General features: G+C 65.6%; 6 protein-coding genes across 6 annotated transcripts; 3 read left to right on the top strand and 3 right to left on the bottom strand.

Annotated features, from left to right (window-relative positions):
- Nucleotides 1-1,909: 1,909 nt before the first annotated feature.
- On the bottom strand, nt 1,910-6,867 carry EMIHUDRAFT_439327 (hypothetical protein). Its single transcript, XM_005756246.1, has 17 exons — nt 6,728-6,867; nt 6,128-6,648; nt 5,988-6,055; nt 5,867-5,906; nt 5,746-5,795; nt 5,576-5,676; nt 5,059-5,501; nt 4,876-4,974; nt 4,532-4,799; nt 4,194-4,324; nt 3,950-4,110; nt 3,653-3,884; nt 3,317-3,490; nt 3,033-3,141; nt 2,759-2,931; nt 2,637-2,687; nt 1,910-2,528 (listed from the first exon to the last, which is right to left on the bottom strand). Exons 1-17 carry the CDS (start codon nt 6,813-6,815, stop codon nt 2,079-2,081), a joined length of 3,159 nt encoding a protein of 1,052 aa, XP_005756303.1. The 5' UTR covers nt 6,816-6,867; the 3' UTR covers nt 1,910-2,078.
- A 2,719-nt stretch (nt 6,868-9,586) lies between these two features.
- Nucleotides 9,587-11,827, top strand: EMIHUDRAFT_221645 (hypothetical protein; the record flags this gene model as incomplete). Its single annotated transcript, XM_005756245.1, has 2 exons — nt 9,587-10,010; nt 10,416-11,827. The coding sequence occupies 2 exons, from the start codon at nt 9,587-9,589 to the stop codon at nt 11,825-11,827; spliced, it is 1,836 nt and encodes a 611-aa protein (XP_005756302.1).
- A 365-nt stretch (nt 11,828-12,192) lies between these two features.
- EMIHUDRAFT_466309 (hypothetical protein) lies at nt 12,193-17,725 on the bottom strand. The gene is made up of 10 exons (XM_005756244.1): nt 17,567-17,725; nt 17,260-17,493; nt 16,431-17,188; nt 16,207-16,369; nt 14,619-15,262; nt 14,000-14,548; nt 13,589-13,760; nt 13,381-13,482; nt 13,216-13,343; nt 12,193-12,983 (listed from the first exon to the last, which is right to left on the bottom strand). The coding sequence occupies exons 1-10, from the start codon at nt 17,706-17,708 to the stop codon at nt 12,429-12,431; spliced, it is 3,447 nt and encodes a 1,148-aa protein (XP_005756301.1). The 5' UTR covers nt 17,709-17,725; the 3' UTR covers nt 12,193-12,428.
- A 1,706-nt stretch (nt 17,726-19,431) lies between these two features.
- On the bottom strand, nt 19,432-20,379 carry EMIHUDRAFT_221641 (hypothetical protein; the record flags this gene model as incomplete). The annotated part of the gene is made up of 2 exons (XM_005756243.1): nt 19,432-19,683; nt 19,828-20,379. 2 exons carry the CDS (start codon nt 20,377-20,379, stop codon nt 19,432-19,434), a joined length of 804 nt encoding a protein of 267 aa, XP_005756300.1.
- Nucleotides 20,380-21,011: 632 nt separating this feature from the next.
- On the top strand, nt 21,012-21,893 carry EMIHUDRAFT_360512 (hypothetical protein). The gene has a single exon (XM_005756242.1). The coding sequence runs from the start codon at nt 21,037-21,039 to the stop codon at nt 21,676-21,678; it is 642 nt and encodes a 213-aa protein (XP_005756299.1). The 5' UTR covers nt 21,012-21,036; the 3' UTR covers nt 21,679-21,893.
- A 2,257-nt stretch (nt 21,894-24,150) lies between these two features.
- Nucleotides 24,151-24,726, top strand: EMIHUDRAFT_46235 (hypothetical protein; the record flags this gene model as incomplete). The annotated part of the gene is made up of 1 exon (XM_005756241.1): nt 24,151-24,726. A coding segment is annotated over one exon (576 nt), but the record flags the coding sequence as incomplete, so codon positions are not given.
- Nucleotides 24,727-25,065: the final 339 nt, after the last annotated feature.

The raw sequence follows: 25,065 nt of genomic DNA, 5'->3' as shown, positions 1-25,065 counted from the left end.
CTAAAAATCTCTCACTGCGAAGAGAGCTAGGAAGGGGCAGACGCCCGAGGGTGGGCGACGGCTAGCACCACCACACTCCTCTCCTTAAAATCCCTGTGTGGTGGCGGCGACCGGCGTGCCGTCCTCCCATCCCTCCCTTGATTTGTCTGTTTTCTTTCTTAGCCCCCCGCTACCCGGTTGCACTCGTGCGACGTAGCGGGGGGCCACGACTACGTTTACGAAAACATAAGTAGTCCCGCGAGGTGTGAATTTGGCCGCCCCAGTAGCCCCCTTTCCAACCGGATAACCTTTTCGTAACCCAAAGTTGCGCTGCGCGCGAAGCCGCCTTTTGAAAGCGCGAAACGAATCTCGTCCTATCTCCCGCACTCCCGGCCCACGCGCCCCACCGGCTTTCGTCGCCCAAGCTCGGTCTCGACTTGGGTGCTGCTCGACTGGCCGATGAAGAGCGACCCGTACACGCGCACTTGTCGTCCTACCTCCTCGCCACATGACGGCCGCCCTCCGACACCGACAGTCGCGCTCCGCACGCCTTCGAGGTCAGCTCTCAGCTGCGGCCGAGCGACGATCGGCTCGCTCCGATCGCTGGGCGCGGTCACTCTCCGGCCCATCACCCGCCTGCCGATCACCTGTCCGCCTCGCCGCGCGCGGGCCGCTCGCCTGCTCGCCACCGCCGCCGCGCGTCCCCGCGCCGCCACGCTTCCCTGTGCACCTGACGGCGCTGCGCAGACGGCGCGCTCTGGCGGACAGAGCAGCGGCCGCCCAGGCGGTCGCTGCTCCGCCCCGTCCGAATCCGTCCGCCCGCGCGTGCCGTTGCCGCCGCCGCCGCCGCCACCGCCGCCGCGTTTCCCCGCACCGCCACGCGTCCCCGCACCTGACTGCGCTCGAGCTGCGCAGGCAGACGGCGCGCTCTGGCAGACAGAGCAGCGGCCGCCCAGGCGGTCGCTGCTCCGCCCCGTCCGAATCCGTCCGCCCGCGCGTGCTGCTGCCGCCGCCGCCGCCGCTCCACCCGGTGCCCGTGTGTCGTGAGAGTTGCTTTGTGTATGTGTATGTCGTATGTGTGTGGACTTATGTCACACTTGAGCCTCTGTCTATGATAGTAGACCGGCCGGTACTCGGGTTTGGATGGTAGCGGGGGGCCCCGCCGGAGGCTGGTTACTGATTCTTTACACACAACACACACACACACACACACACACACACATGCATGCACAGACACACAGCCCCTTACTCTTGCCGCCCTCAAGACCTCAAGGACGAGGACACACACACAGGACGCACCTCTAGGGATCCCTAGCGAGGCCCGCAAGCCGCATAGTATGTGGGAGACTCGTGCCGCCGCCCCCTGTCACCCCTGTCATCTAGTGAGGCCCGCATAGTAATGTGGGTGACTGTCTCCTGCCGCCGCCCCTGCCACCCCTGTCAGTGTGCCTGTGGTAGCGAGAGACTGCCAGTGAGAAGCTGGAGGCAGGTCGCTAGACTGAGATGAGGCCGCCAGTGGAGTTGGGAGTCCACCGTGCACCGCGCTGCGAGCCTGTCGCTGTCCCTTGTCAGGGGAGCAGGAGAGCCCACCTGTGCCCCTGATTTTGTCGCCTTCGTCCAAACTCCTGCTCGTGCAGGTGGCGAGGTGGGGACCCCTGTGTCCTCCTCCCCCATCCCTCGTTTGGGTGGTATGTTTTCTTTCTTCCTTTACTCCTTTGAGCTTTGTGATCGTCCTTGGAACCGCTTGCTCCTTCCAAAATCCTGCTCGTGCAGGCGGGGACCCTGATCCGCTGATCCCTGTCCTCCTCCCATCCCTCGTTTGGCATCCGCATTTGGGATTGGTCATTGGATTCGGTCGGGTTTCTTTCTTTCTTTCGCGTTTCGGTTTCGCCGTTTTCTCGGGCGCGTGTGTTGGAGGTCTGTTTTTCCTAATATTTTCTTTATTCTTTCTTTTACCGGACCAGGGTGACGGTCGGCTATGGCCATGTACGCCGCAGCAGGGCTACCAAAACAGCAACGCAACCACATTCACACACGATCCACGAGATCCACTCTAATTACACCTCTCGGGTCACTGTCCCAACGATACGGCGGGGACATCACGCCATCCCCAACTCGGCGAGCAGCCGCTCGACCTGCACGTGCAGCGCGCCGGCGGGCTCGATGCCAAGCGACGCGTTCGCCTCGGCGATGGCGGCGCCGATGCCGAGCTTCTGCTCGAGGCCTAGCTGGTTGCGGATCTTCTCCACTTTCTGCACCATGGTGAGCTGCCCGTCGGCCGGCGTCGCGGCCAGCCCGCCGCCCGCGCCGCCCGCCGCGACGGCGGTGGCGCCGCCGCCGGCGCCGGGCAAGCCCGCCAGGCCGCTGCCGGCGGCGGGGTGCGCCTCGGAAGCGTACACCTCGAAGCCCTGCAGCTTGAGCACCTCGTCGTACAGCGCGGACACGGCCGCCTCCCACTCGCGGCTCGCCTCCTCCACGGACAAGTCGAAGAAGGGGCGCGAGCCGAGTACCATCCCGACCCCGCCCCGCCAGCTGCGCGTGTCGCGCACCTGCCGCCGCGGCGCAACAGCGGCAGGGAGGTGGCGTGAGAGGCGAGTGGCGAGGCGGCGCCCGCGAGGCTGGCCCGGGGCTGCAGAGCGCGGGGCTGATGAGCGCACCGCGGGCTCCACCACCACCGAGAGGAGCCGGTCGGCGCCCTTGGTCCGCTCCTACAGAGGCAACTAGCCCGCCGTCCGCCCTACCGCCGAGCCGGCCAGTGCGGCCCCCGCAGCGGCGGCACCGCATACTCAAACTCCTTCTTGCAGTGGTCTTGCGGGCCGGCGCGGCCGGCGACGCGCTCAATGTAGTTTTGAGACACAAAGACGACGATCACGTCCGAGTCGTCGATGCCGGAGCACATCTTAGCGACTACGTTGCCCTGCATCCGCTCGTCGTCAAAGCAGACGCGCAGGCCTGGCCGGGGCGGGGCGAGGAGAGTCGGGGCGAGGAGAGTCGGGGCCGAGGGGGAGGGGGAGGGGGGGAAGGGACGCGGCCGAGGCGCGGGCGAGCGGCACCGCGGCCTCGCAGCGCGCGCGTGATGGCGGCGACTCGCTCTTGGGCACGGCGCCCCTCTCCGTCGGTGCCCCAGTCGTGTGTGAGGAAGACGTCGTGCCGCTGCTCGACCTGTTGGAGCGGGTCGATGGGGGTGGGTCGATGGGGGTGGGTCGATGGGGGTGGGTCGATGGGGGTGGGTCGATGGGGGTGGGTCGATGGGGGTGGGTCGATGGGGGTGGGTCGAGGGGGCAGGTGGGTGGAGGGGCAGGGGAGGGGGGCCGGTGCGGAGGGGCTGCAGCTGCGCCTGCTGCGACGAGATTGAGACGACCGACGCCTGCGGCCTCGCCTCCTCCACCACCATGATCGCCTCCTCCGCCTGCGCCTTTGGAAGCGGCAGCGGCTCGTTCGCAACCCGCTCCGCCGCCGCGCGCGCCGAGGCGTCCGCTTGGATGTGGAGGTCCGCCGCATCGAGCCAGACCTGCGCGAGCGAGGGGAGGCTTGGAGGACGGGAGGACGGGAGGACGGGAGGACGGGAGGACGGGAGGACGGGAGGGGGGGGGGGAGGGGGGGGGAGGGGGGGGGAGGGGGGGGGAGGGGGGTGGAGGGGGGGGGGGTGGAGGGGGGGGGAGGGGGGGGGCCCCTTCTCGGACGAGTTCCAGATGGCCCAGGTGCCCGCGATCTGCTCGGGCACGTGGGCGAGCGAGCGGACTTGCACCCAGCCCTGCCCGAGCCCGCGCTCGACGCTCTTGCCGATGTACCAGTAGGGCGTGAGGAACCACATCATCCGCGACGGGTTGCCGAGCTGGTGGTAGCACGGCCTGTCGTTGACCGTCTCGTCGGCCAGCATGTACGTGCCGAGCTTGTCCTGGTGCCTGTGGGGCGTACAGGCCGGGGTTGGAGTCGGAGTCGGTGTCGGAGCTGGAGCTGGTCTCTGCGCCTGTCCTCCGGCGTCGGCCCCTTGAGGACGAGGCGCGGCATCAGGTACTCGCTGCATCGCACCCGCTCCGCCACGTGCCACCGCGTGCCGTCCCCAACCTCCCACGCCGAGCGAGTCGCCTCGGGGATGCGCGCCGCATCGCGGCAGCGCCAGTAACCCGCCTGCGGCCCGGGGACGGGCGGCAGGGTCGGAGTCGCAGGGTCGGAGTCGCCCATCGGGGCGCAGCCCTCGCCGCCCTGCGCGCCTGCTTCGCGAGGCTCGCCGGAGGGCCCACCCACCACGCGCCGCCGGCGTGCCAGAGCATCGTGTCCTCCTCCCTCTTCTTGTAGATGCAGTAGCCGTTCGCCTCCTGCCCCTTGAGCCGGATGAACTCGCCTGCGGACAGGCGGCGGGGCGGATCGCGAGGGCGGCGGACGCGTCGCGAGGGCGGCGGCGGGGAGCGAGCGAGCGGCGGCGGCGGCGGGGGAGGGCGATGGACGGGTTGAGGCGGCGGAGGCAGGCAGGCGGGCGGGCGGGCAGGCAGGCAGGCGGGCAGGCGGGCGGGCGGGCAGGCGGGCAGGCGGGCAGGGGGGGGAGGAGCGCCGAGCTTGTCTGCGTGCAGCGAGCACGAGGGCGGCATCGGCCCGGAGACCGAGACTTGGATGTTGCCCACCGCAGTGACGCGCACGCCCTCGGACGCCATCCACCGCTTCTCGGACTGGTTCCAGATCTGCCACACGCCGCAGATCTCCTCGGGCAGCGAGGACGAGTCGCGCACCTGCATCCAGCCCGCCTGCTTGCCGAGCTCGTCGCGCTTGCCGACGTACCAGTAGCCGTTGGCGGCCCAGACCATGTGCGAGACGGACGGGTCCTGCAGAGGGGCGGGGCGGGGTGTGGGCCGAGGGGCGGCGGCGGCGGCGGGGGGGGGTGGGGGGGGGGGGGGGCGCCTTTTCGTACACGAGCTTGCCGTTCACCTCCTGCGCGGCGATCATCTTGAACTCGCCCATCTTGTCCTTGTGCAGGTGGCCGACCGGCTCGCCGAGCACCTGCAGACAAGGGGAAGAGGACTCAGAAGACTGGGGATTGATGACGTACTCGCCATCCCCCTCCTCCCAGCCCTCGGCGCGCGCCTCAATGCAGCGCGCACCGATCGCGGCGCACTTGACGTGCGGCGCGTCGTGCAGCGCCTCGCCGTCGCCGACGCGCCAGATAGACTGCGTCAGCTCGGGCGCAGGCGCCGGGTCGCGCACGCACAGCCACCCCTGCGACTTGCCGAGCTCGTCCTTGCGGCCGAGGTACCAGTAGCCGACAGAGTACCAGAGCATCCGGTTCTCGTTGCCGACCTGCGAGTAGACTGGGCGGTGGTTCACCTCGCGGCCGACCTGCCGCACGAACTCGCCGAGCTTGTCCGAGTTGAGTTGCGACGGCGTCTCGCCCGCCACCATCACCGTCATCGCCCCCACCGGCATGCAAGCAACCTCCTCCGCGTCGACCATCTGCTGGCCGTCAGAGACGCGCCACGTCGCCTTGCACAGCTCCGGGCAGGAGGAGTCGTCCTTGCAGCAGAGCCAGCCTGCGGGAGGCGGCGAGGCACTGTGCGGCACTGTGCGAGGGCGCACCCTCCCGCCCCTCGCGCCGCCCGCGCACCCTGCGGCTTGCCGACGTCCTGCGGCTGGCCAATGTACCAGTACTTGTTGCAGTACCACATCGACCGCTCCGACGTCTCGACCGCCTCGTACACCGCGCGCCTGCTCGCAAGCCGGGCGGCGTCTCGGCTGCCTCTCGGCGACGCCTCGGCCGCCCCGTGCATCCCGCGCCCATTCTCGAACCGGAATCCGCGCCGCACAAACTCGCCAAGCTTGTCCGCCTACCGCAAGACTTGCGAGGTCTCGGGGCGGACCACCAGGGCTGCACACACCCCGCCGAGCTTGCGCGCGCGTTGATGCCGCGCGGCGTGTTGCCCGTGAAGGCTACGCGCCTGCGGTGGCGGGGGGGGGGGGGGGGGGGGCACGGCTCCAGCAGTTCGCGCGGGGAGGGCGGCTCTTGTCTGGCCACACACTTGGAGCCGACACTCATCGCTTGCAGCTCGAGCGCCTTCTCCCACTTGCGGTTCGCGCCGTCCCAAACCTGCCCGCGACATGGGGCGGCGTCACCCGCGGTGCCGAGGGCCGCGCCGAGGGCCGGCTGCGCCTCCCGCGCCTGCCAGTTGGTGATGCCCTCGGGAGAGATTGCCTTTGAGACAGCCTGGTACCAGCCGCGGTTCTGGCCGAGCTCGTCGCGCTTGCCGATGTTCCACGTCCCTCCGGGCGCGTACCACATCATGACGTTCTGCATCCCGACCATCTCGTACACGCCACGCTCCGTCACCACGCGCTGCTGCACGCGCCGGTACTCGCCGAGCTTGTCTTGCAGCAGCTGGTTCGGAGTCGGCCCGTGGATGTACACGCCGGGCGTTGCAGAGACGGCGACGCACTGCACCTCGCGCCCCTCCTTCCACAACTTCTCCGCCGCGACCCACACGCCCCACGTCCCTGTAATCTCGGCCGGCGTCGGCGCGTCCGACTTGACCTGCAGCCAGCCGCGAGGCTGACCAAACTCCTCGCGCTTGCCCACGTACCACGTTGGCCCGTCCGAGGCTGGCGCAAACCAGAGCATGTGGTTGGTGTTGTTGTCCTTGAAGTACGCCGGCCGCCCATTCATCGTCCCGCCCGTCCGGATATCTGGGAGCGCGGCGGGGCAGCGGGCAAAGGACGTCAGCGCTGATGCTTAAGAGCGGACGTGGCAGGGGGAGGCACGCACATTCGCCGAGCTTATCCTGATGGATCTGCACTCCGTTCACCTCGGGCGTCTCGCCGGCGATCAGAATGCCGCGCACGTCTTCAATCATGGGAGTGGCCGAGCCACACAAGCGGCTGCGCCCTCAGGCTGTTTCTCGATCGGCGCGGCCCCCCCAGGCACGAAAAGATACAGCCTTGCGGACTACTCGCAGAGTGTGGGTAAACGAAAGTACCGTATTCGGTACTATCAAGAAAGACACCGAAAAAAGTCGCCGCCGGAGTCCACGACGAGCCAGCCAGCTGCCGGCTCGCACGGCAGCCTCTTCCTATGGACCAGCCTCGACTTCCATACAGTCAACATTTTGTCGCTGCGTGCTCGTGGTGAGCTGTGGCGGCGGTCGAAGTTCGCCCAGATTCGGTGACGAGCGCCGGACGATAGTACCGCCTCTGTTCGCCCTGTGCATGTCAGGCCAGGCTGCAGCAGGGCACTACCAACGTGCTGCCCTGTTGCAGCCTGACTTTGCCCACTGTGCACAGTCGCCAGAGCACCACCACCGCCCGGCATCGTGTCACGGCGAGCTCCTTCTGCGCCCGCTCGCGAGGCTCTCGCGCTGGTACACTTTGGCCATCTGCTGCTCGCGTTCAGCGAGCTCTTCTCCGCACTCCTGCCACGGTGCCGTCACCACACACCTTCTGGCTGGCCTGAGCCGCGCGGGGTCGCCGGCGGGGGCAACGCGTCGACCTCCCTCTCTGGTGCACCACGGGCCGCAACGGCCTGCGAGCAGCGTGCGCGAGGAGGCAGTGTGCCGGCACAGTCGAGCCGGAGCATCGGGTTCTTGATGCTTCTGGGGTCAAGTTTGACCTTATGTGGTATAATATGCAACAATAATGCTATGCTCTCACCCAGCCTTTTGAGATATGATCCCTCAAAGTCGAATTTTCGTTTACTGGTGACCATAGTACCGTTTGTCTTGTTTGCGTTTCTTCAAACGAATCCTTTAAAGTCTCGACAATCACTCAGCTGCTTATGTGGCACCGCAGAGGCTCCCTTGGGGATGCCTGAGGCCACCCCAACCACACACTAAGCCGTACGTAGACGAATTCCGCGCTACTTTTTTCGTTTACCCACATTATGCGAGTAGGAGTTAGATACACACGGGGGGGTGTTTGGACACACAGGATACACGTGAATCCACACTCAGTCTGGATACACAGTGGATACACAGTGAGATACACAGCCTCCGGTTTCGAAGACGAGCACGTTTTTTTTGCTGTGTCCGAAAGAGGTATTCGCCTGAGATCGCCGTCGCCGATGCCCTTCAACCCGAACCCGGATCGCGCGCGGCGCGGCGCAGGCGCGACGGCCCTTGTGCCTGCGCCGGCACCTGCGCCGGCGCCTGCCGCCACGGCCCTCGCCGCGGCGGCGCCGGCTGCAATTGTGATGGCTTAGGTTTGGTTCTCCCCTAGATAGGCATGAGCGAGCGAGAGCCGGAGAGGGCGCGTGTGTAGGCAGCTTCCGAGAGTTGAGATACACTAGATACACTGTGTATCCACCCAAGTTCTGGATACACTGGATACATATCTAACACCTAGGCTTGCAGACTGGCGCGCACACTGTGTGGTGGCGGCGTGCCGTCCTCCCATCCCTCCCTTGGGTTGTCTGTTTTCTTTCTTTCTTTCTTTTGGCGCGCACTGGCACTAACACGAAAGAATTCTCGGAATCAAACAAGGTCCGTTCAGCGGCGGCGCCTTCTCGCCGATCGCCATTCTCAAGCTCTATCTAGCTCAAGCTGCGCCGCCTGCGCGCAAATCCGCATCGCCCAACCAGGATCCAGTACTCGCTCTCGTTTCAACGCATCGCATCGCCTCCCCCCCCCCCCCCTCTCCGTCTCTTGAGCACAGAGCACTTGAGCACTGGATAGGGTCGATTCCGCGTGGAGGCCGTGGTACGGGACCCACCCCCCTCTCTCTCTCTCTCTTTTGCTAAATCTCTCTATCTCTCTGTGTTGTGCGAGGCGGTGAACCGCGCCATTCGCTCTCTCTCTCACTGCACACTGGCTTCCCTGTCCGTCCGTCCTCCGCCCGCGCACGCCTCGCGCGCGCGTGCGTGATCATGTGAGTACTTGAGCACTTTGAGCACCAGTTGAGCACTGGATAGGGTCGATTCCACATGGTACGGGACCCCTCGATCGTGAGTACTAGATTTGTCTGGTATTGCTAGAAGTCACACATACCCCCCCCCCACCCACACACACAAGAAGATAGAGTTGTTTGGTATTGCTAAAAATCTCTCTCTCACAAGAAGAGAGAGAGACAGCACCGAGCGAGTATTTGCCGCCGGCCGATTTCATTCAGACAGTCCCTCAGCGGCGTGCACCTCGATCCTGTACCGTGTTTGTTATGCCCCCCCCCAATGAGCACAACCAACCAGCGAGGGAGGGCGAGACGATCGAAAACAAAGACGAAACACACCAGTGAGGGAGGGCGAGACGATCGAGGGGTCCCGTACCATGCGGAACCGACCCTATCCAGTGCTCAAGTGCTCAAGACGAAACACAACTCTCGCCCCTCGCTCGATTTATTTCCGCCGGTTGCCGGAGGCGGACGACGCGGGACGGACGCTGATTTCGCATTTTCGCCCGACTGAACGGCAACGGCAAATTAATGAGGAAAGCATGGGCGGCTATGACAATTCCCATCAAAACGAATGAGTTTGCATTGGCAAATTTGCCAATTTTGAAATTTTCCGGAGCGTTTTCGCACAGTCTTGCAGATACGCGGACGGCCGATCGAGCATCTGCGCAGCGAGGAGCGTGGCGGGGGCGAGTTGGTGTCGAGCGAGCGGGGACTCGTGGAGCGCGCTGCGCGGAGCGCGGCGGCGATGGCGGGCGAGTACGTTGGAACGGTCGCCCAGGCTGAGGATGGCATGACGGACCGCTCGAGCGAAGCTGTCGCCGAGGAGCCAGACACTGCTGCTGAGGCCATGGCTAAGACCGCGGCGGAGCCGCCCGCCCCGGCCGAGGAGGTGAAGAGCACCAAGGCGCCTCGCTGGAACATCACGAAGCTCGCGCTGCACAAGCTCGAGCTCGTCTTCCTAAGCGAAAAGTTTCCCTCGGTCGAGACGAGGGAGGCTCTCGCCGCACAGCTGGCGGTCACGCCGAGGCAGGTGCAGGTGTGGTTCCAGAACAAGCGGCAGCGATCGCTCAGGGCCGCTGCGGCCGGCTTGCTGCCCGAGCCGAGCGTGGTCCATGCAACCCCCTTACTGCCCGGAAGCACCGTGCTGCCCTCACTGGGCAACGGCGCTGGTGCGGCTGCCGCCCACGTGGCTGCCGCCCAGGCTGCTGCGGCGACAGCGGCGGCACACGCCGCCGCGGCGACTGCCGCACAGAATGCCGCCTTTGGCGGCCAAGCCAGCCACAATCAGCACCAGCGACAGCACCAGCACCAACATCCGCACCAGCACCAGCACCAACACCATCAGTTCCACAGTCAGTGGGCGCAGGGTGGTGGCTATCCCTCGCTCACGCCCCAGTCGGCCGCGTTGCAGCTCACGCAGCAAGCATCGCAGCAGCAGGCCGCGTCACAAATGCAGCAGACGCCGCAGCCGCCGCTGACGTCGCAGATGCAGCAACCGTCGCCTCAGCCGCCGCAAGCGCCAACGCCATTGCCTGCCCATTCGCCCGCTGCGGTCGAGATGGCGCAGCATGGAGGGCTGGGTGGAGGCTGGGCCATGGCCGAGAGTAGTGGCGGCGACGGAGGCGGCGACGGTACTGGAAGCGCTGTCGCACCCGAACTCCGCGCCAACGCCAACTCCGTCCCCGCCTTGACCTATCACGGAGCGGACTACCACGGAGGCATGCCGCCCGAGTACCCTCCCGTGAGCCCTCATCCGCACGCTCACGCGCAGTGGATGGAGTACCCGACCGCCAGCGCCGGCCTCAGCGCCGAAGCGCACGGCCACACACGGACTGTGCCGCCCGGCATGGCGCTCACTTTGGACGGCAAGGCGCACGAGTACCCGATGCCCGACGACCTCAACTCACCCGGCCTCTCGGCCCAACTCTCCGCTGCCGAGATTGGGGAGCAGTGCCCCGGGGTCGGGACGTGGGACCAGGCCGCCGGTCCCGGGGGAGATCCGCGGCGGAAGCAGCGCTTCATCTGGAGCTCGCAGATGCACATGCGCTTTGAGGCGGCGGTGCATAAGCTTGGGGTCGACCAGGCGAAGCCGCAGGCCATCTCGCAGCTGATGGGCTGCGAGCGCGAGGGCGCTCCAACGACACAGAACATCAAGTCGCATTTGCAAAAATACCGGCTGCTGATGCAGAAGCGTCGGGCGGGGATCCCGGTCGGAGGTGGCATTTCATCGATGCCACCACTCACCCCCGAGAGCAGCTCCGACTCTGTCGTGGACCAAGATGAGCTGGCGAGTCTCAACAGCGGTAGCTCAGAGTGCGATGGCCACCCCTCCGAGACGCTGGTGCACAAGCCGCAGACAGAGCCCGCCGAGCCCGCGGCCAGTGTCCAGCCATCCTCCCCACACCTGCAGCGGGTCAGCAACCAGATTCGCCTGCAGCAGCATCAGCTGCAGATGCTCCGACAGCTGCACATGCAGCTGCAGTACCACAAGGAGCAACTGCCTCCCGGCTCGCCGGAAGAGGCTGCCGCCGCGCTGCAGATGACTGCCCAGGGGCAGCACGCGCTCTTGCAGAAGGCGCAGCGCGAGACGCGGGCAAAGAGGGAGCTACCCTCCGAGTACTCGTCCCCTATCGACGGGCAGAGCCTCGTGTCGCCCGGCCAACGCCGCATCTCCGCATCCGGAAGCCCGTCGGAGACAGCGGAGCATGAGGGCTGGCTGATGGACGAAATCATCAGCTCGCTTTTCAACGACGGCGAGCGCGGGCGCGAGTCTGAGACGAACGCGTCCCCCACGCCTACTCCGGAGGGGCGGTTCCCGATGGCGGCCGAGAACAGCGTCGAGCCTCCCGACGTCTTCAACAACACCGCGGAGCCTACGAGCCCCTCCCTGGCCAGGGAGGAACCGAGGGCGATGCAAGTGGACGACGCTCAAATGTTCGGCGTCGACCTCGCATCGCCGGCTGCGTCAAACGACCTCGCCTTTTGACTTCTGCTTCCTGTCGCCACCACCTCGCCATGCCCATCCTTGGCCTTGCTACGACTAACGCCTTCGACTTTGTGCTAATGCTACCCCTGTCCCTCTGCGCCCCTCAAACACATAGAGTACCATCCTGTGCAAAGTGACATCTGCTGCTAGTGTCTGCTCCCTACCCATTCGTCCCTGTGGCCTGTGTGTGACGCGCCCTGCCCGCCCCCGGCCCCTGCGCGTATACTATTGCGCGTTGTCTCTCTCAAACCCGCCCCCCCCCCCCCCCCCCACTCAAGTCGCATGACTCGTGCCTTGTGGTCCCCTCCTGATCACAAGAGTTTGCGTCCGTGACCCCTCCAGTGTAGAGCCGTATTCCGCATAGTAAAACTGTACTGGGTTCATCTCGGAAGAACGCGCGCGCACATGCGGCGGGGGCGCCTGCGCTCGCCTCCGGCGCGACACACCACAGACACAAACGCGCTCGAGACAACTCTCCGCGACGGTACACACATCTCTCGTAGCTCGACACATTTCGCGTGTGTCGCTCGCACGCCCGTCATCTCAAGATCACGCCGCTAGAGAAGGAAGGGGCTCCATGCCCCCTCGATCGCGCTCTCCCTCAGAAACGGAGTCTGCGAATCCCCGCAGTCGAGACGTGGAACGCCAGCCCCGGGTCCACCGTGTCGGCAGGCGAGAGCACGTCGACGACATCGGCGTTGCCATCCCAATGCTTCTTCCACTCCTGGAAGTGGAAAATGGCCGCCTGGTGGCACCCATGCGCATTCGGGCTCGGCAGCGCTAGCGCTGACGAGTCGATCCGACGGGAGTGGACCTTGCCGTCGCGCGCGTAGTACGCGATCGAGCTCCCGTCGGCCGGTGGATCTGCGGCGCAGAGCCTGCACTCTGGCGAGATCCAGTCGCCACAGCCCGTATCGCGCACCTCCACTGGACTCGCGCCGCCGACGGCCGGCTGTATCGACGGCAAATGCAGGTAGCAACGGCGCGCCACTCCGGCGGCGGCGAGCTCTTGCAAGAGCGACGCGTCCGGCTCGGTAGCAGCGGAGCAATGCCAGACGGCCCCTCCCGCCCAAACGGCCGATGCGGTCGATCGGATGTCGAGTCCGATCGCCTGCTTGGGGGCGATCTTGAAGCGCACGCCGGCAGCGAGGGCGACCTTCGAGTAGCAGCCTGCAGGCATCATCACGCCGGAGGTCAGAGTAGCTCCACGGCCGAAGCGAGCGGGCCCTCCGCGAGGCTCCCTCTGCAGAGACGAACCGCGTGTGCTGATGCGCGCCGCTCGAGCCGGCAGCCTCCGACCGCTCCAAGAAGGAGACCTTGTGCTGCAGCTCCGCCTACAGTCCCTCGCCCGCCGGGCCGTCGGGCGAGCGCTCTGCGGTGCAGCGCACAGCCGGCGATAGCGGCTGCGCCTCGAGGCCGGAGCCGAGGTTGGAGCACTGCCGCCAGAGGTCGTTGATCGAGTGGTCGTTGCGGTGAATCGTGAACTGGCCCCGCAGGTAGAGGCCCGACGCGTCGCCTGGCAAGTTGGGGGCGGGCTTCCTCACGCGTGGAACGCCGCCTCGCGGGGTGCGGCGCGGCGAGCCGCTCGCCGTACGAGAAGGTGACGATGTCTTGCTCGGCGAGCTCGCTCCGCTCGAGGAAGGTCGGCAGGCTCCCTGTGGGACGTGGCAGCGACGCGTCGTGTTGTGGATGTGGTGTGGACGTGTCGTGGACGTGGCGTGGGCGGTCCGCAGAAGGCTCGAGAGGGAGAGTTCGGCGCACCCACGACCATGTCGAGGTCGCAATATCCCCAATGCGAGTAGCCGAGCAGATAGTCCGAGAAGAAGCGACCGTACGCCGGCTTGTACTCTGCAATCAGCCGCGGCCACCTCTCGAAGAGCCGCTTGAGCGAGCGCAGCACGGCGGTCGCGTTGCGCAGCGGCAAGTGCAGCTCCTGCGCTGAGAGGGAGCGGCTCACGTCTCGAGAGGTCTCGAGGAGTCGGCGTCGAGTGGGAAGGGGGAGGGGAGGGGGGGAGGGGGGAGGGGGGGGGAGGGGAGGGGGGGAGAGGGGAGGAGGGGGGGGGGGAGGGGGGGAGGGGGGTCGCTCCTCCCCGAGCCGGAGGCCGACCAGCTCCGAGAGGCCGCCTAGGAGGGCGCAAGGCAGGCTCGAGGACTAGCGCTTGAGGACGGCACCCCGCTGCCCGCTCGCTCTCTCTGGCCGCTCGCTCTCGCTGGCCGCTCGCTCTCGCTGGCCGCGCCTGGGCCGACGTCGACCAGCTTGACGTTCGGAGGTCGCTCCCACGGCAGCCGCTGCCCCTCGTGGAAGAGGACGAAGTCGACGAGGGCCGAGCTCGTGCGCGCCGACGCCAGGAAGTAGGGCAGGAAGGCGGGCGGCGGGCCGAGCAGCGGCACAAGCACCGCCACGCGGTACTCCGGGTGGCGGGCGCCGCACTCGGGCAGGGGCGGGGGCGGCCTCCTCCTCGGCGGCGGCGGCGGCGGTTCGGCGCGCCGCACGGCGCCAGCGGCGGGCGCGCCTCCGCCCGCCTGGGCCGCGCGGGCGCCCCTCTGCTCCTCAGGCTTCGCCTTTGTCGGCTCCTTGCCAGCTGGCGGCTCCTTGCTAGCTGAGCCGGGCAGCTGCGCCGGCGAGCTAGCGCCGGTGCCGCTCGTTCTCGCGGAGGCTGCGCCCGACTCTGCCGGCTGCGCGTGCACGACCAGGTTGTCCTCGTGCATCAGGTCGGCGACCTACGTCCGGGCCAGGGTGGCTGGCGAGGGCGAGTGCGAGGCGGCTCCCCTCGGCGCCGCCACCGCGCACCGAGTGGATCCCGTCGCCAGACTCGTCCGTCACCTGCGCCACGGCCGCGATCTGCAGCCGCTCCTTGCAGCCGGCTAGGAAGATGGCCCAGTCCGCGGACCGCGGGAGCACCATCCGCGCCTTGCGGTCCGAGCCCGCCAGCGACAGGTGCAACGTGTGCGACCGAAGCGTGACGGCGTCGGCGGCTGGCGACGGAGGGCCTGCTGGCCGGCGCACAGAGGAGAGGCGGACGTACGAGGCGAGCGTGGCGATGGGGCCGAAGAGGATGGTGCACACGGCCAGCGCGATGAGCAGGCCCACGCGCGGCCGCGCCCTCTTGGGCTCTCGCACGCTCGGCCGCTTCTCCTTTCGTGAGTTTGTGCCGGAGCGCCGTGCACGCGGGTCCGGAGTGCCGCTCTCGAGATCGATGAGCTCCGAGAGCGAGGCGCTGACCAGTGCGCCGCCGAGAGGAGCGGAAGAGGGCGGTCGCCGCCGCGAGCGGTGCGTCTCGCTCGAGTTCTCGCTGTCAGAGTGGGCCGAGCAAGCGTGCACTGCTGCCAGCGCCAGCGCCTTCTTCCCCGACGTCCGACCGAGGCTCCGCGCCTTCCGCGGCTTGGGCGTGTGCGGCTCCAGCGAGCCGTCACCGGAGCGGCGCGACGAGAAGTCTGGGTCGCTCATAGAACGAGGCGCATAACACTCGCGGCGTCCATGTGTTTCGGGGCCGAAGCGACGGCGGGCACTGGTCTGCGGGTTTTCTTCTTTTGGGGGTATTTTTGCTGCATAGGGGAACCAATCAGCATTCTGTAAGTACACGACGGATGCACCGACGCCCGCCACACCCCGGCGAGTACCAGCAGGGGATGGCAGGTCTGTACATGCATGTAGGAAAAATGCTCGCTCTGCCAAGGCTCGCACCGCCGCGAGAGAACCGGCCGGCGCCGGCGATGACGAAAGCGAGGAGAACGACGAGAACGACGAGCGCGGGGAAACGGAGCCTGCCCCCGCTGCCGCTGCCGCGAAGGAGGAAGCCCTCGAGAGGAGCCTCGCCCGGCCAACGCCCCGGGGAGCGCTTGCGAAAACGGAGAGAGAAGCTGCTATAGCTCCGGCGGTGGCGGCGGCTCCGACGGCTGCTGCGGATGCTTCACCGGAGCTTGCACCGGCTCCCCCGCGAGCGGCGGCGGCGGCACGGCCTCGTGAGTAGCTCCTCCGTTGGGTGTCTGCAGGGGGCTGTCGACCAAACACTGCGGCACCGCCTGAGGCTGCGCAGCCGCCGGCATCGCCACCGCTCCAAGCTGTGCAGCCGCCGGTATGGCAATTCCTGGAAGCAGCGTAGCCGCCGGCATCGCCACCGGCTGAGGCTGCGCAGCCGCCGGTATCGCCACCAGCGGCGCGGGCTCACCCGACGGCGGATGCGATAGCGGCGGCTGCGCTGTCGTCGACGATTGATGCGTCGGCGTCGGCTCCGCCACCGGCTGCGCCGAAATAGCGCTGAACCTCTGCTGCTGTGCGTGCTGCAATTGCTGCAAGTGCTGTAACTGCGCAGAGAGAGAGCTCTGCTGCTGCTGCCGCTGCAACTGCTGCTGAGCCTGCGCAACAGCCTGAGCTTGACCCGTCTGCCAGAACTGCCAAGCGAGCGCGAGCTGCGTCTGCTGCGCGTGCTGCGCCTGCGCTTGCTGCGCCAATATCGCCTGGGCCTGAGCCTGCCGCTGCGCCATCAGCAGCTGTGCTGCTGCTTGTTGGTGTGCCGCCTGGGCTGCGGCCTGCTGCTGCGCCTATGGATGAGTTGTGGAGTTAGTCCGAGACGATGAACCATCAGAACTAGCCCCGCCCCACCTGCTGCGCCTGCGCCTGCGCCTGGCCCTGCTGCGTCAGCATCGCCTGCGCCTCCTGCGCCTCCTGCTCTGCCTGCGCCTCCTGCGCTGCCTGCGCCTGCTGCGCTGCCTGCGCCTGCTGCGCTGCCTGCGCCTGCTGCGCTGCCTGCGCCTGCTGCACTGTCTGCGCCTGCTGCGCCTGCCGCGCCTGCTGCACTGTCTGCGCTGCCTGCGCTATCTGCGCCTGCTGCGCCTGCTGCACCAGCCACTGCTCCGGGGATGGCTGGCCGGTCGGCATCTGCTGGCCGGTCGGCATCTGCGGCCACTGCCGCGGCGAGGGGGCGTGCTGCCCGAGCGGCGAGCCAGAGTAGGAGCTCTGCGCCTGCTGCATCGCCTGCAGGTGCGCCATCATCTGCAGCATCGCCACCGGCTGCGGTGGCTGGCTGGCGGCGGAGAGGGCGACGAGCTGCGCTTGCTGCAACGCCGAGAGCGGCACGGGCATCGACGGGACGCCGGGGAAGCCGCCCGGGCGGGAGCCGAGCGGCGAGTCCTGGCTGCCGACCAACATGCCCGAGTGCTGCCGCTCCAGCGCCAGGGCGACGGCACGCTCCCGTGCCTCGCGCTCTTCGCGGAGCGGAGGGCCGCGCTTCCGCCCGACGCGGGGGATGCACGGGATGTTGCGGGCGACGCAGTTGGAGCACCTGCCGCAGCGGAGCATCACGCAGCGGATGCGCTTCTGGCAGCAGGCGACGCACGCCGAAGCGCACCGCTTCCGCTCGCCTGAAGCGCACGGCGAGGGGTTGGGACGGGAGGCGTTGGCGGCGAGAGATGGCTGGGCAACACGAGTGCACCGCCGGATCCGTTTGGGTAGAAGGAACCCATCGGCTGCATGAGGTCTTCGAGCAATACACTAGACGACGCTCCCGCTTGCGCCCCCATCGACAGCTGGAGGGGCGCGCTCCCCGCGCCCGGTGAGACGATTGCGGGTCTGCCCGTTTCCATCTGTGTCGAAGCGTCCACACCCCTCTCGACGCTTCCGCACGCGCTCGAGCCCGGCTGAGCCGTGGGTGCCGGCCAGCCCGCGCCTACAGCGAAGAGCGGCCGCGGTCAACCACATATACACAGCCATGGTCAGAGGCGTCCACCGAGCGCCCACACCAACGCTGGTCGCCGGCATGGGAACAGCTGGCGCTGCGGGAAAGTGGGGAGGCTGCATCGCTGCGAGTGGGGGTGCTGCTCCCTCGGTGCTGGTCCCCACCCCGGCGATGGTCGCCGGGGGGGGGCCAGGTGCCTCTGACATGCCGAGGTGACTCGCTTCTGACTCGGACCGTGGCAAAATCAGCCTGTAAACATTCCCACGATCTCCGAAGCTGGACTTTCGCCGAAGCGCAGTGATGTGCATGCAGCATGGGACGCCCGTCGCCCACCTCGGGGGATTTTTTAATGGTATCCGTCCCCTACCTCTCAAAGCTAGCCACGCATGGCTTGTGCCGTGTTCATTGGGGGGGATCACAGGGTCATACACAACAAGCAAGGGAAACCGTCCGAGCGAGGCTCCGCCAAAGATGCCCAGTGTGGCGCATGTCGACTGTCCCCGCATGCCGGCCGAAGGCCAAGGCGGAAGGGCGAAGGCGCGCAAGGCATTGTCCTGCGCGCGGGCGGGGGCTCTGCATGGCGAGGCTGACGTCGGTCGGCTCGCGGTGCGACATCCCTGGTTTGTACGATTTTTTTCACGGTAACCGCGGCGAGATATGGCGAGATATGGCGGGATACCGCGGGATACCGGGAGGGAAACGAGATACACCTTTTCTTACGGGGGGCTCTCTGTGACTGTGTGTATAACGGTTACGGGTAGTCGGTAGATGTAAATAAATAAATAAAACGGACACCTCTACTAGGAGATGGGTAAAAAGGAACAGGTCCCCGCCCTGCGGTCTTTGTGCAGGGTTCTTTGTGGGTGTGGTCGGCGACTAGCCGGGGTCGTCCTCCCGATGGGGGACTAGCACTAGCCGTCTTCCACATGGTCCCTCGGGTCCCTGCTGCTCCTAATCTCGTCGTACATCCTCCTGCTGATCTCCGCAACATCCTGCTCCCTCCCTCGTCTCGCCCTGCGCGTCTGCTCCGCCTCACCGTCGTCTGCTCTGCGTCGTCTGGTGACGGGTCCTCCATAGTCGGTTGAGGTCGCCGCCCTCCTCGTGCCTCTTCCCAACGTTCCCTCGGCGGCCGATGCCGTCCGCTCCGGCTCCCCAGTCCCCGGGTCTGCCCTGCTCTCTTCTGCGCTAGCTTCTGTTTCGTCATCACTGATGTCCGTCCTCTTCCTTTCTCCTCTTGTTGTATGCTTTGTACATCGCGTCGATTCCTTTTCGCGTGAGCACCACCCTGAAGCCCGCCCAGCAGCTGAACCGCTCCCTAAGTCGAAGGAGCATCATCAGTCTCACCCACTTCGCTCGCTGCCCACTGTCTCCGCTCCCTCCCGCTTGGGCCGCCGTCGTGGCCCTCGTTCGTCCCACTGGCTGTTCGGTTTTCTTCGGTAGATGTGCATGTGGGCAGACGTACGGGCAAAATAATGCGGAGAGATACCAACAGAGGGAAAGAAGGGGAGATAGAGGTGGAGTCAGATACGGGGAGATAGCTAACTAAAAAACAAATCGTCCATTTTTTGCATTTGGGGCTAACTAAAAAAACTAGAGACATAAGCACATCGCAAGGGCGGGGGCCTGTTCCTTTTTACCCATCTCACAGTAGAGAGGTGTCCGTTTTTATTTATTTATTTATTTAACCCATCCCGCGCTGAGCAAGACGCTCTGAGCCGGCGCGGCATAGTATCACGAACCAGGGACGCTACGTTTTCAGGTGCGATGGATCGCGGGACCAGGGATCGAGCCCGAGTTAAGATCCGAGTAGGTTAACCGCTCTCCGCACCGGACCCTCCGCTCTCCATCTCGCTGCCAGCGACTCCGCGCTGCAGCCGCCAGGCCAGCCGCGCGCGAGCCTCGGCCGCGCGCCTCCTTCCGTCCCCCCTCTCACTGCGCCAGCCTCAGCCGGCGCATGCCCACCGCCGCGTTGAGCACCTGCCGCGGCGTGGGCGGTGCGTGAGCGGTGCAGGCTCCCCCACGCCTCGGGCCTGGGGCTTGCCGGCTCGCCTGCAGCGGGCCGAGGATTGCAAACGCGCCCATCGCCACGGAGAAGCGCGCCACCGCCAGCGGGAGCCGCCACCAGCTGCCTCTCGGCTTGCGGACGCAGAGCGGGTCTGCGGGCGGCAAGACGGCGCCGTCCTGCGGGCGGGTGCCATTAATTAAATACAGTGTCCCGCTGCCAAGGTATTTAATTAATGGTAAATTGTCCTGCGGGCGGGTGCCGCAGATGGCGAGCGCGTACTGCTTCGAGTTCCACGGGTTGGAGATGCGCAGCGTGCGCACGTCGCGCAGCCCCGCCTCCTCGAACCAGCCCACGTACTCCTCCTCGGTCGGGAACCGGTTGAAGGTGGTCGCGAGAAGCCGCAACAGCAGCGGCTTGGGCTGGAGAGATCCCATGGCGAGGACGACGCCGCCGCGGCGGACGACGCGCATCTGCTCGCGCAGCGCCAGCACCGGCTGCGGGAAGTAGTAGATCGCGCCCGATGACACCACGCGGTCAAACGACTCGGCGCCAAACGGCAGCGTGTGCGCGTCGGCGAGGACGGTCGTCGCGCCGGCGAGCTCCGGCTTGGCGCGCGCCTGGCTCAGCATGCCCTCGCTCTGGTCGATGAGCGTCAGTCGGTCGGGCGAGACTCCGCGGCCAACCACCTGCATCGAGAGCGTGCCGGTGCCGGCGCCGACGTCGAGCACGTCCATGCCTGCCGCGACGGCGGCGAGGTCGAGCCCGGCCTCGCGCATCTCGCTCGACGTGAAGTAGGGCTGCAGGCGCTCGTAGACCTTGGAGTAGAAGGCGTAGAACCAGCGCGCCTCCGTCTGCGAGCAGAGCCCTTCCATGGATCCAGCTTGGCGGCGGTCTGTTTCGTTCCGGGTGGTTTCTTTTTATGTTGCTCTCCTGTTGTTCGCTCGGGCGCTTTGGCGTCGGGGTGGCGAGCAGGGGACGCGGCTCTGAGCGCCCAGCGACGCGTGCCGGATGGAGTCCGGCCGCGGGTGACTAGGGAACTTCGCTCAGGATGTGTGGCAGTCAGTTTGGCTGAGTGTCCTGTCTTGTGGTTCTGTGTGTCGCTCCTGTGTGACCGTCATCGCCCGTCTAGCGTCCACCCATACCGCGTTGGTGTCCCAGTCGTTGGTCGGACTGTGTTTCGCCTTCCCATCAATCAATCAATCCTGTTGAGACTCTCAGGAGCTTCCTCTTGCGGTGCTTCCTCTTGCGGTGCCCAGGTCTCGGTGGTGTTGTGTACGAACTCTGTTCACTGTGACAGTTCTGTTCAAAGAAAGAAAGAAAGAAAAAACAAAAAAAAGAAAACAGAGAACCCAACTCGGGAAAATTTCTTTTTGCGCTGGTCTGTGCGAGCCCTGTTCACAGATAGGGTGATAAGAAAACAAGAACCTCGCATACGACGACAGTGAGGGTGTGAGAGACAGACCCAGGGAAGGTCTTTCACTACCTTACAGCCCCTGCCCGAGCTTCACACCGGCGCTTGTTCTCTGACGATGCCATCCTCCTCGTCGAGGCTGCGCGACCGGCTCAATGAGGCGCTCGGTCGCTCGTCTCAGCCACCGCCGGCTGAGTTCGGCGGCTCCGCGGCCACCGTGCTCGACCAGTTCCGGGTCACCGTCAACCAGGCGGTGGCTGCGCAGACGGGAGGCGGTTCGGTCAGGCCAGGCGCGAGCGCGGTCGCGGGCCGGCTCGGCGCGGCGGCGGGCGTCCCCGGCGCCGACTCGATGTGCCCGAGCCTCACCTTCAAGCAGCGGCTCTACGGCACGGTCGGCTGCTTCTGCGTGGGCTTTGTGTTTAGCCTGATGGGCACGCTCCTCTGGTGGACGGGACACGTGGCCGGCTTCGCGCTGCTGTACACTCTGGGCAACGTCGTCTCGATGGCCGGCACGGGCTTCCTGATCGGGCCCCGGCGGCAGCTGCGCAACATGTGCAAGTCGAGCCGCCAGTATGCAACAGCGCTCTACTTCACGATGATGCTGCTCACAATTTTTGCTGCAATCAGCGGGTGGAGCGCAATCTCGATCCTCGTGTTTTGCATACTGCAGTGGTGCGCCATGGTGTGGTACGTCGCCTCCTACATCCCGTACGGCCAGAGGATGCTCAAGAAGATCCTCGGGAATATGGTGGACTTTTGAGCAGCGGCAGCAGCAGCAGAGCAGCGGTAGCTCCCGAGGCTGAGTGGCCGGCGCGTCATGGGCAGGCCTACGAAGGTTCTGTGGACGCCGCGCGTGTGCCGTCCGGTCCCTTTGCGCGATACCATCTCTCTCTCATCTCGTCTCAAACGTGTTCCTAGTGAAGATCGCTCTTTTGTCAAATGTACGGCTTTCGTAATCTGTCGTCTGTGTACGCGCCCGTAATGTTCACCATATCTCTCTCTATGTTCTAGATGTAGAGGGTGTGCGTGTGGCGTGTGGAGGATGAGTTGAAATCGGAGGACGCGACCCGCTTCGGCACAGACGGTCCCGCGCCTGGTCGCCGCTAAGCGATAAGCGTAAGCCAAGACCCGCCCTGCCAGAGAGGCCCTATAGCACCCTAGCAGCTAGCTTTACACGACAGTCGACACCGCGCGCCTCGACCCTCGTGCCCACGTGTGCGTGTCTTTGTGTGTCTCTCTAGAGTGTAGTATACCGTAGTCGTCCGTATTTGAGTCTATAGGCTACACAAGCCGTCTCAGCGGAGAGAGTCAATCCGACCATCCGCTCATCCCTCGTCGGCGGCACGGCGGCGGCTTCCCCCGAGGGCCCGATGCGCCGCGCGCTCGGCGAACCTCGCCGTCTCTTCAACAGCGCCTTCGGTGACATGCGGCATGCATCTCTTTGCGCCTGAAGCCTGGAGAACAGCTCCTCTGCTGCTCACACGCTCTCTGCGCACAGATTGGCACAGCTTACTGTGTCTGTGATATGTGTGGCTGCCACAGCTGTGACAGCGGATGGGCTCGCCTTCACTTGGCCCTCATCACTCACTTGTGCTGCGGCTTGTGTGAGCGACATTGTTCGGCGACTGCCGGCACACTGTGAGACCATGGGTGTGAGGTAAACCCACACGCAGCTTGTGGCCCCATCGAGGCCGTCACCCTCCCCATGCCGTGAACAGGCGCCCTATCCATCCTATGTTCTTCTCTCGCTCCTCTGCCCGTGCCTTGGTCTTGTCGTTGTTTCGCACCCATGTCTGTATGGCGATCGAGGCTGCCTTCCCCACTACCTGTAGTTCACTCCTGAGGGAGGGTGTAGAGGATGTAGAGTGTAGAGCGCTGTCTGTAGAGCTGTAGAGATGTAGAGCGCTCTGGAGCGCTGTAGAGCTGTAGAGCTCTACATCCGCCGCGTGACGATGCGCCTCCGTTGTAGAGCGATGTAGAGGCGCTCTACAACGTGAAATCTCTACAACAAACGTTAGAGAGAGTTGTTTTGTCTAAACTCTACAACAAACTCTACATCAAAAGCGGCGAACGAGGCACGGTCGCTCTCCGACATGAGGCGCGTTGCACTTGCCAGTGCTGCCCTGGCCTTCTGTCTGCCCGCCCAATGGGTGGCAGGTGCCTCTGCTGCTGTGGCATGCCTCGCGGCTGCGACTGGCCGGCGCCTCGGCGCGTCAGCTCGGCTCGGCGTAGCGATCGTGGCCAGCGCAACTCGCTTGGACTCAACGCTCAGCCAGGAGCTCCCGCACGCGCTGGCGCGAGTCATGGCGCATGCAACGCGCAGCAATGCTCGCCTCGCCTCGCGCAAATGCGACCGTCCTCGCAGCCGACAGTCCACCGCCTGCTAAAGAAGCACAGCGACGAATGCGGCACCGGCGACGCATGGCAGGCTGGTGATGACGCAGTTATAGGGTGTTGTGTGCCATCAGAGTGACTCTCTGTGTGTCAGGGATAGTCAGGGCCGTCCATCAGAGCTCCAGTAAGCTCGGAGACACCCCATTAGTGCGACTCGACCTCTTTGAGTCACTGCCTTCCCGGCGGTTTGGCTGTAGAGCCTCTACAACAAACTCTACAACAAAATCGCGCTCTACATCGCTCTACAACGGAGGCAGTTCGTCACGCAGCCGATGTAGAGCTCTACAGCTCTACAGCGCTCCAGAGCGCTCTACATCTCTACAGCTCTACAGCGCTCTACACTCTACATCCTCTACACCCTCCCTCAGGTTCACTCGTCACCTCTCCTGCAAGCTCCCCTCTCTTTCTTTCGGTTATGGTGTCCGTGAGTGCGGGCAGCGTGCAGGCAATCACGGGCGCTATTTTGTCGTACTCCTCTTCGGCGAGCGCTCCAAATCTAGACCCCATTGCCTTTAAGGAGGCTGCCCTCGCGCGTCTCAGGAATGTGGCGGTGTCTTTTGAGTCCGGCGCCTCCCGTTCGACTCTTGCTGTCGCCCTCGCCGTGTGTTTGTCAAGCTTCCGCATGAAGTAACGCGCCTCTTCCTTATTTCCAGCGAAGCTGCCACTCAAAAATCTTGTGGACGTTTTTCAGAATTCTTGTTCGTAAAATTCTTTTTCGAGGCCAAGCGCCCGCAGGGCACCTTGAAGACTTCTCGCCCTCTACAAGAAGTCTCGCACAGCAGCGTGGGCGATGCGAATGTTGCTCAGAACAAGCAGCGCTCTCCTGCTGCTCGTGGTTCCCACGGCCGCCTTCTATCTCCCCGGTGTGGCGCCGATCGATTACCGCGACGGCGAGTCCATCGATCTGAAGGTCAACAAGCTGACGTCCACCAAGACGCACCTGCCCTACGAGTGGTACGACCTGCCATTCTGTCGGCCAGCCGAGGTTGTTTACAAGGGCGAAAACCTTGGCGAGGTGATGCGCGGAGACCGCATCCAGAACTCCCCGTACACGATCAAGATGAACGTGGAGGTCTCGTGCCAGCTGCTCTGCAAGCAGTCGTACGACGCGGAGCAGGCGGCGCTTTTCGCCACCAAGATTGGCGAGGACTACCGGGTCAACTGGATCGTCGACAACCTCCCCGCGGCGACCCGAGTCGTCGAGCCCGCCCTCGGCAGCAGCCCGTCCCGCATCATCACCATCTACGAGCGCGGCTTCCCTCTGGGCTTCAGGGGCGCCGAGTCGATCCCGGGGACAAGCGCGGGGGTGAACTACGTGTACAACCACCACCGGATCGTCCTCAAGTACCACACCGAGCCGGACGCCTTCGAGGGCGCCCGCATCGTCGGCTTTGAGGTCGAGCCGTTCTCGGTGCAGCATGAGCCCGCCGGCGCGGGAGGAGGGCTATCCACTTGCTCCGGCGCGAGGCCGGTGACGCACTCGGCGCCGCCGCAGCCGGTCTCCGGGCCGCAGACCGTCTACTGGACGTACGACGTCCGGTGGGAGTACTCCGAGGCCCCTCCCCTCCCGAGGGAGGCGGAGAGGCGCTGCTCTCTTCACGGCGACGGCGGTGTGAACAGGTCAAGTGGGCCTCGCGGTGGGACGTGTACCTCTACGCGACAGACGAGCAGATCCACTGGCGCCCCCCCCCCCCTACCTCTTATATAAACACAATCCTCTTTAGCACCTCATAAACTACATCATATCCTCCAT

The sequence above is a fragment of the Emiliania huxleyi genome (genome assembly GCF_000372725.1).
Source record: "Emiliania huxleyi CCMP1516 unplaced genomic scaffold EMIHUscaffold_98, whole genome shotgun sequence".
Taxonomy (NCBI): domain Eukaryota; phylum Haptophyta; order Isochrysidales; family Noelaerhabdaceae; genus Emiliania; species Emiliania huxleyi.
This window is presented reverse-complemented; position numbering and strand designations above follow the sequence as displayed.

What these genes read in the sequence shown, in the direction of transcription:
- EMIHUDRAFT_466309 (XM_005756244.1), bottom strand. Translation starts at nt 17,708, where the DNA reads ATGTCAGAGGCACCTGGCCCCCCCCCGGCGACCATCGCCGGGGTGGGG. An exon ending in CGCAGGCGCAGGCGCAGCAG is followed by an intron (nt 16,370 to 16,430) that starts GTGGGGCGGGGC and finishes ACTCATCCATAG; the next exon opens with GCGCAGCAGCAGGCCGCAGC. An exon ending in GAGAGCGAGCGGGCAGCGGG is followed by an intron (nt 13,761 to 13,999) that starts GTGCCGTCCTCA and finishes CTCTCAGCGCAG; the next exon opens with GAGCTGCACTTGCCGCTGCG.
- EMIHUDRAFT_439327 (XM_005756246.1), bottom strand. Translation starts at nt 6,815, where the DNA reads ATGATTGAAGACGTGCGCGGCATTCTGATCGCCGGCGAGACGCCCGAG. An exon ending in GCTGCACGCAGACAAGCTCG is followed by an intron (nt 4,325 to 4,531) that starts GCGCTCCTCCCC and finishes GCCTGTCCGCAG; the next exon opens with GCGAGTTCATCCGGCTCAAG. An exon ending in GGGCCGACGCCGGAGGACAG is followed by an intron (nt 3,885 to 3,949) that starts GCGCAGAGACCA and finishes TACGCCCCACAG; the next exon opens with GCACCAGGACAAGCTCGGCA.
- EMIHUDRAFT_360512 (XM_005756242.1), top strand. Translation starts at nt 21,037, where the DNA reads ATGCCATCCTCCTCGTCGAGGCTGCGCGACCGGCTCAATGAGGCGCTC.